General features: G+C 52.3%; 1 protein-coding gene across 1 annotated transcript in view; it reads left to right on the forward strand.

Moving 5' to 3' along the window:
- Cercam (cerebral endothelial cell adhesion molecule) overlaps window positions 1–7,985 on the forward strand; it is a 17,554-nt gene extending 9,569 nt beyond the window's left edge. Inside the window, exons 6-13 of the mRNA XM_029568752.1 lie at window positions 509–628; window positions 902–978; window positions 1,055–1,161; window positions 3,588–3,720; window positions 5,898–6,025; window positions 6,203–6,406; window positions 6,737–6,989; window positions 7,512–7,985. Of these exons, the coding sequence (XP_029424612.1) occupies window positions 509–628; window positions 902–978; window positions 1,055–1,161; window positions 3,588–3,720; window positions 5,898–6,025; window positions 6,203–6,406; window positions 6,737–6,989 (1,022 nt within the window). The 3' untranslated portion in view covers window positions 7,512–7,985. The remainder of the gene's footprint in view (window positions 1–508; window positions 629–901; window positions 979–1,054; window positions 1,162–3,587; window positions 3,721–5,897; window positions 6,026–6,202; window positions 6,407–6,736; window positions 6,990–7,511) is intronic.
- Window positions 7,986–8,476: the final 491 nt, after the last annotated feature.

Genomic DNA, 8,476 nt, shown 5'->3' on the forward strand with positions numbered 1-8,476 from the left:
CTCTGCACCTTCCTTGAGGACAATTATAATAAAGCTGACAGATACTGAAGTGGGAGCCACTCTGGTTGTCAGATAGGAGGAGGCAGCATGGAGGGGAGCCCTAGGATGTAGACATGGAGGCATCTGACAGGATGGTTCCTGGATCAGGGCTGCATGGGGGATGCAGAGAAGTGGGGTTTGGAGAGATCGGAAGCTCAGGGCTCATGGTGGGAGATTGTCTGCGCCTTCCTTTGACTCCCTGAGGGCAGGGACTCTGCCTGCCTTGGTCACCGCTATAACTCTGGGCCCAGCAGATGCCCTAGACAGGTCTGCTGAATCCTGTCACCTAGACAGGATGACTGAATCCTCTCAACGGAAAAACTCCTTTAGATAGCGTGTTGGCCAGTCCCACCAGCTGCAAAGCTGAGTCCCAGAGAAGACCTGGGTCACTGGCAGCACCAGCTTGATATCCTCCACTGGGTTCTGGGTGCCCCTACCCTACTCCAGCACTTACCTGGCCTCTCTGCAGGGGTCTCAGTGCACGTGTGTAATGAACACCGTTATGGGTACATGAACGTGGCAGTGAAGCCCCACCAGGGGCTGGAAGATGAGAAGACCAACTTCATCCACCTCATTTTGGAAGCACTAGGTGACAGCTGAGGCCCCGTTTCCCCTCAGTGCCCCTTTCCCAGGGACAGATGTAAGTGTGCTTGAGTCCTAGCTTTGTCCTGAACTGTCCTAGACGGTGAGCAAGTCCTTTTCTCTGTGGGGTCTCAGTCTCCCTGTCTGTATAATGGGGCAAGCAGATTCCCTGAGCTCAGAGGGCCTTTTCTGCCTAGCGTTCTGCTGAGGGGGCAGGAATGAGGCTGGGGGTGGAACTCCAGAGTGGCTGCAACCAGATGGGGGTTGCTTCTCTTTACAGTGGATGGGCCCCCCATGCAGGCCTCAGCTCACGTGTCTCAGCCACCAAAGAAGCCTGGAAAGATGGGGTTTGATGAGGTAAGTCTCTGACCCATGGGATGGGGCTGGGGTAGATAAGCATCCTCCCTTAGACCCAGCCCTCTACCTCCTCCAGATCTTTGTCATCAGCCTGGCCCGCAGACCCAAGCGCAGGGAGCGCATGCTGAGCTCACTCTGGGAGATGGAGATCTCTGCACGGGTAGTAGATGCTGTGGATGGCAGGTGAGGCTACCAGTGACCAGGCTTGGGTGGAGGTGAGGGACAGTGAGATCCACCTGAGGTTCTGGGAGTGGGCAAGCAGATGAGTTGGAAGCTCCTAGAGGTAGTCTGAGTCAAGCTGTCTCAAGGAATGGCAGAACAGACAGACAGACAGACAAGACACCCTCTCTCAGCCCACCAGAGGGAGGAGAGTACAGTGTTAGAACTGCAGAGCCTGGGTTCCAGGGCTGCCACTCACCAGCTGTGTGACCTCTGTCAGGTTGTCACCATCTCTCATCCTCATGTGCACATGGTGTTTTGTTCTTATGGTTCCTGGAGAGTCCAGTGACAGTGTAGCCAGAGCCCAACACCTAGGAAGTAACCCAAGAGGTTAGGCAACCTCAGGATTGCTCTCCATCCTAGACTTAGGCCCCCGAGGGGTGGGAGTGAGTGGAGGCTATCTATGTTCCTCAGGGATCCAGAGTTCAGGCTCCAAAGCCACTAGGCACATGGCCCATCTGCCTGCTGCCATTTGCTTCAAACCCCTGGGTCCTTTGGCTTCATTTTTTAAACATTTTTTAAAAATATTTTATTTATTTATTTTTTATGTGTATGCTTGTATTGTCTGCCTGTAGGTAAGTGCAGCTGTGTCATGCAATGCCCAACGCTGCATTTCTGCTCTTTTCTTTCCCTCTCTCCCCTCACTGTGGTCCCCTAAACAGAGCTCACAGCGAATCTATCATGTCCTTTGACTGTATTCCTTTCATTATTCTCTTGTTTTTTTGGGGGTTTTTGGGGGGATCTTTTTGAGACACGGTCTCCCTGTAGCCCCAGCTGTCCTGGAACTCACTTGGTAGACCAGGCTGGCCTTGAACTCACAAAGATCAGCCTGCCTCTGCCTCCCGAGTGCTGGGATTAAAGGCATGTGCCACCACACCTGGCCAGTATTTTTTTTATTTAAAAAGTTTATTTTTTATGTGGCTGGAGAGATGGCTCAGCAGTTAAGAGCACTGGCTGCTCTTATGGAGGACCCGGATTTGGTTCCCAGCACTGACATGGTGGCTAACAATTATCCCTAACTCCAGTTCCAGGGGATCCCACACCCTCTTCGGACCTCCACAGGCATTGCACGACACAGCTACACTTACATACATACAGGCAATACACTCATATAAAACAAAAATATTTTTAAAGTTTATTATTAGTGTATATGTATGTATTTGTATGTGTGATATGTATATACACCTGCCACGATTTACATATGGAGGTCACAGGAAAACTTTTTTTTTTTTTGTCTTTTTGAGACAGTGTCTCCCTATAGCTGCAGCTCTCCTGGAACTCACTATGTAGACCAGGCTGGCCTTGAACTCACAGAGGTCCGCCTGCCTCTGCCTCCCACGTGCTGGGATTAAAGGTGTGCATGATACCAGAATTTACTTGTTTCTCTCTCTCTTTGAGATAGTCTCATGTGGCCGAGGTTAGCCTTGAACTTGCTGTGTAGCCAAGGATGACCTTGAACTCCTGATCCTCCTGCTTCTACCTCCCTAGTGCTGGGATTACAGACTTATACTCCCAAGCCTGGCTAGTTGCAGTTTTTTTATTTTAAATTTTATTTACATTTTATATGTATGAGTGTTTTGCCTGTGTGTAAATGTATCATGTGTGTGCAATGCCTGTGCAGACCAGAAGAGAGTGTCATAGTCCCTGGAACTGGAGTTAGAGATGGTTGTTAGCTGCCATGTGGGTGCTGAGAACCAAACCTGGGTCCTCTGCAAGAGCAGCCAGTGCTTTTAATCCCTGAGCCATCTCTCCAGCCCCTGTTGTTAGTTTTTGGGTTTTTTGGGTTTTTTTTTTAAATTTATTTTTAGTTTATGTGTATGAGTATTTTGTCTGCATATGTGTAAGTGTACCCATGTTGCACATACCCACAGAGGCCAGATGAGGGCATCAAGATATGGAATTGGAGTTACAGATGGTTGTTAGCCACCATGTGGGTATGTGGGTGCTGGTAACCGAAGCTGGGTCCTCTGTAAGAGCAGCCAGAACTCTTAACCACTGGGCCATCTCTCTAGCCCATTTTGTGTTGTTTTGAGATGAGGACTGCCTATATAGCCCAGGCTAGCCTTGAACTTTTGATCTTTCTGTCTCAGCATCCCAAATTCTTGGGCATCTCTGTAGGATATCTCTCACATGGTGCCCACATTTATATTGGGGTGCCTCCTCCCTTAACAGAAGCCTCAGCTTCTGTAAATCCTTTCCCCCAAGGCTTCCTCAAAGTGGCAACAGTTCCCCCAGGCCCAGTTGATGATGGCCGTATGAAGGAGTTAAAAAACCTGAAACCTCCTTTAAACCAGGCTCCTGCGTGACTCTCTCCAACACATACAGATGAGGCCTCTCTAGAGAGGGTCTCTGGTCAGCACCTGTCACCTACTCATGCCTTTGTCCCACAGGATGCTCAACAGCAGTATCCTCAGGCACCTGGGTGTGGACCTGCTCCCAGGCTACCAGGATCCCTACTCGGGCCGCACGCTGACCAAGGGTGAGGTGGGCTGCTTTCTCAGCCACTACTCCATCTGGGACGAGGTGAGAGTGCCTGTTCTCTGGACCACACCTTTCAGGGACAGCAGAGAGGCTGGCTGTCAGTGTGCTGGCTACTCAGGTGCACACAGGCTAATGAGTGACTGAGTAATACATCTGCAAAGACCTGGCCAGTAGCTTTGAACCTTCTCTGAATTCAGCACTTTACTGGCATGGATGAGAAGTGACCTTGTTCATTGTCTATTGTGTACTGGCTGTGCCCTAGGAGGTATTCTTTGAGATCACAGAGGATGAGAAAAACGTGTCTGTCCTCTTCCTACAAGAGGGAGATCCTGGGGCTGGGGAAATGGCTCAGTTATACAAGCATAAAGACCTGATTTCAGATTCCCAGCACCCACCAAAAGCTGGCTACCATGCCTTGTATCTGTAACCTCAGCTCTGTGGGGCAGAGACAGGTGGATCCTGGGGCCTTGCCTGGCCAGTCAGTCTAGCTAAAATGGCAATCTCCTGGGTCAGTGAGAGATCCTACCTCAAAAAATAAAGTGGGCAACTCTCTTAGGCAAGCCCACACCTGGGTTCTTGGGTGTGTCTTTCTTTCTCTTAATCCTCGTGCTTAAAATCTATTAAAAATAGCTTTAGCAGGGTATGATGGTGCAAGTCTTTAATCTCAGCACTGGGGAGGTAAGAGGCAAGTGGAGCTCTCTGAGTTTGAGGCCTGTCTGGTCTACATAGTGAATTCTGGACCAGCCAGAGCTACATAGTAAGATCCTGTTTCAAAAAACCCAAACCCAAACCCAAAAAACTTTAATAAACTTTAAATACGGGGGCTGAGAGATGAGGATCCTCTGGTGTCTATGCACTCATGTACACAAACCCACACACATACACACATACAATTTTTTTTTTTCCTCTCTCTTTGAGACAGGGTCTCCCTGTAGCCCCAGCTGGCCTGGAACTCACAGAGACCTGCCAGCCTCTGCCTCCCGAGTGCTGGGATTAAAGGTGTGCGCCACCAAGCCCAGCTACATAATACATATAATTTAAAATAAAAATCTAATTTAAGGGGCTGGAGAGATGGCTCAGCGGTTAAGAACACTGGCTGTTCTTGCAGAAGACCCAGTTTCAAATCCCAGCACCCACCACCCACATGACAACTGTCTTTAACTCCAGTTCCAGGGGATCCGATAGCCTCTTCTGTCCTCCACAGGCATTGCATGACACAGGTGTACTTACCTACATGTAGGCATAACACTCACACACAAATAAATAATAAAAAACAATTTTTTTAAACTTTAAATATGGTAGAAAGCAAAGAGGAAGAGATCTGACATTGACCCCTGGCCTCCAAACATGCACACACGTGTGCACACATAGAAAGGAGACTTCCTGGGACTCAGGGAGGAGAAGGCCACACCAAAATCAAAAGAGAGACCCTGAGTTGCACAGCATGCTCCTGCCTGGCTGCCGCCTGGGGTCAGGGTGGTTAGGGAGGAGAGCCTTCCAGGCTGAGGAAAATGGGTGGAGCCCCCAGGTGGGGAAGTATTTCCTGGAGAGGAAAGCTGGAAGGCCAGGGGCTTGGCACATGTTCAGCACTTGCCTAGGAAGCTGGGGCTCCAGTGCTGGAGTTCCCAAGGCTTTGCTGGAGAGCTGGAGGGAACTGGACCCTTGAGGGCCGCTGCTTCCTGGAGACAGTGTGCAAAATCTTGTTCTTATTTTTCTCTAAAACTGAAGCAGACAAGCAGGGGTGTGAGCCTCTGTTTGTGTTTGCCGGCTGTGAACATTTACCCAGCTGATTTCATGTTTTCCATAGCTCCCATAGTTCCACAAAGTAGCTTTTCTTGATGATTTTGGTGGCTGCAGTTGTTCACACCCCTGCCCCACCCAGCTTCAGGAAACGACAAAGCCAGGTTCTCTATAATTTTGGAGCTGAGCCTCAGCACTGACTCCTGGGACGTGGTAGTGTTCAGGGAATGTAGCAGAGGTCCTGAGTGTCACTGATTCTCTTTATGAGCTAGACTCGGGGTGGGTGGAGGTTTGAGAGCAAGATGGATTTCTTTCCCCAGGCAGTGGGAGCCCCAGCAGGCTTTGGGATAGTGTGTATGATGTTGCAAGGGCTGGTTATGTGACCTGTAGCTGAGGGCTAGCAGAGTCTGCTGGCTTTGGGCAGGTGGGGACAGGACGACTGGAATCTGTAGGGACCTTTTCCACACTGTGTATCACAGGTAGTTGCCAGGGGCCTGGCCCAGGTTGTGGTGTTCGAGGATGATGTGCGCTTTGAGGGGAACTTCCAGAGGCGCTTGGAGCAGCTGATGGAGAGTGTGACAGCCCAGAAGCTTCCATGGGATCTGATGTAGGCAGCCTGCCTCCAAGAGGCAAGGGAAAGGGGGGAGCTCTGGGGTCTGCTTCTTCCGGTTTGTATTCTGGCCAGCCCTCCCTGCAGAGCTTGGCTCTGGTGGAGGGCCCTGGGGAAGGGCCTGGGATATCCCAGGCTCCATGGTGACTCCAGCACCCTTGGTATCACTTGCAGCTACCTCGGCCGGAAGCAAGTGAACCCTGAGGAGGAGATGGCCGTGGAGGGGCTTCCAGGCCTAGTGGTGGCTGGGTACTCCTACTGGACCCTGGCATATGTCCTGAGCCTGGCAGGGGCGCACAAACTGTTGGCCTCCCAGCCTCTGCGCCGAATGCTACCTGTGGACGAGTTCCTGCCCATCATGTTTGACCAGCACCCCAAGTGAGGCCCGGGTTGGGCAGGGCAGGCCAGGCGCCTACTGGAAAGTCCCCTTATCAGGCAGGTGGGGAGAGGGAGAATGTGGAGGCCTAGCCCCACGGCCCACAGCTGCGCAGACTCAGCTAAGTGTGAACACTGTACTGTCTATGTGGTTTCTCATCAAATGGCGTCCCAGTACTGAACCTGTTTCCTCATCTTGGGACATTAGAAGTGCCACTTCTCAGGTAGCTATGAGGAGCTGTGGGCAGGGCAGAGGTGCCACAGAGGGTGGCATCATGGAGTCTGGGAGGAGAAGTTGTTTCAGCCCACCTGAGCTTTCTTCTCACCTCACAGTGAGCAGTACAAGGCACACTTCTGGCCAAGGGACCTCCAGGCCTTCTCAGCCCGGCCCCTGCTTGCCTCCCCTACTCACTATGCGGGGGATGCAGACTGGCTCAGTGACACAGAAACATCCTCCCCCTGGGATGATGACAGTGGCCGCCTCATCAGCTGGACTGGCTCTCAGAAGACGCTTCGTGGCCCCGACCTGGATCTGGCTGGCAGCAGTGGACACAGCCTCCATCCCCACCCCAGGGATGAGCTCTAGGTAAGGCTGGCCTTGGAAGGAGGCAGGTCCATTGCCCTGGCTTTCTCTCCTCTCCTGGGCCATGACTGCATTTCCATCTGTTTCCACCTTCTTCATCTCCTCCTCCTCCTCCTCCTCCTCTTCCTCCTCCTCCCCCTCCCCCTTTCTCCTTTTCCTCCTCCTCCCCCTCCCCCTTTCTCCTTTTCCTCCTCCTCCCCCTCCCCCTTTCTCCTTTTCCTCCTCCTCTTCTTCCTCCTCTTCCTCCTTTCTCCCCCCTCCCTCCCCCATTTCTCTTCCTCCCCCTCCTCCTCATCCTCCCCTTCATCCTTGCCCTCCTCTTCCCCCCTTTTATTATTCTGATGCTCTCCTGTCTCTCTGGCTTTATCTCCATCTCTATCTCTGCTCTGCCTCTGGGTATCTCTGTGTCTCTAGCTTCTTCTCTCTGTCTGGCTCTCTTTTCTTCACATCTGTTGGTCTCTCTGTGCCTGACTGTAGTTCTTTCCTGTTCTCTCTTCCTGTCCTGTCTGCCCCCCATCCCACTAGGTCCAAGTGGAGGCTCCAAACGGTTGCAGAAGCAGAGCAGGACACAGTTGACAGGAGCCACAGAACCAGCTGAACTGTCACCTTGGGCTCAGCCACACCTCCACTCTCTGGATGCATCCCTGATTGGGAGAACCACCCAGAGACAGAGTCCATTCCCTACAGGTCACATGAGAAAAGACAGGGCAGATTCAGAGCCCAGTGGGATGGGGAGGAAGGGAGGTCTCAGCCTTTTGGTTTCAAGCTGAACAGACCCCAGAGTCCTTCCCTCCCCGAAGACTCAGCTGTTGGGGCCTCTCTGCCCCCATCTACCTCCACCTCTCCCCTTCCCTGGCACCACATCTCGGGCTCACCAGCATCCTCTTCCTTGGCTGGTGGAAAGTGCAGAGGAAGGTGAGAGGTGGTCCTGGCATACCTGGTGCTCTGCACACAGTAGGCCTTCAATAAAAGCCCACTGCCTTGGCACTTTATCCTTCACTCATGGCTCACCCTCTATGCATCTCACCAGACCTGGGCAGGAGGTCCTTTGGGTCATCAACAGAGAGGGGAGGGAGGGCATCAGAGGAGTCAGGTGATCGGTGATGGGCTCCTTGCTGGAGGATGGCCAGCGTCCTGGGCCTCCATTTCCCATTTGGGCGATGGAGGGTAAGTGGTTCCTGGCTGGATTCTCATGTCACCTGCTTCACTTCTCTAGTCAGGCTGGGACCGGTGCAGGTCCAGGGTTGCTGAGGTCACCCTGACTCCTTGGATCTGAACTCTGATATCTGCAACCCAGCTTGTGGGAGGAGACCCAAGAATGGTGTGGGAGGGGCTAGGAGAGACCCAGGGTTCTATGGCCCTAAGGAATAGGCACCAGGTTGCAGAGTGCTCACCTTGAGGGCCACGGCGCCCTCTGCTGGCTTAGGGCCCACAACAGGGAAGGGAGCTTGGAGAATTATAGAACCAGTCCAGGGAGGTGTCTACCTTTT

Source organism: Nannospalax galili, unplaced genomic scaffold, assembly GCF_000622305.1.
Source record: "Nannospalax galili isolate Female #2095 unplaced genomic scaffold, S.galili_v1.0 scaffold300, whole genome shotgun sequence".
NCBI classification, from domain to species: domain Eukaryota; kingdom Metazoa; phylum Chordata; class Mammalia; order Rodentia; family Spalacidae; genus Nannospalax; species Nannospalax galili.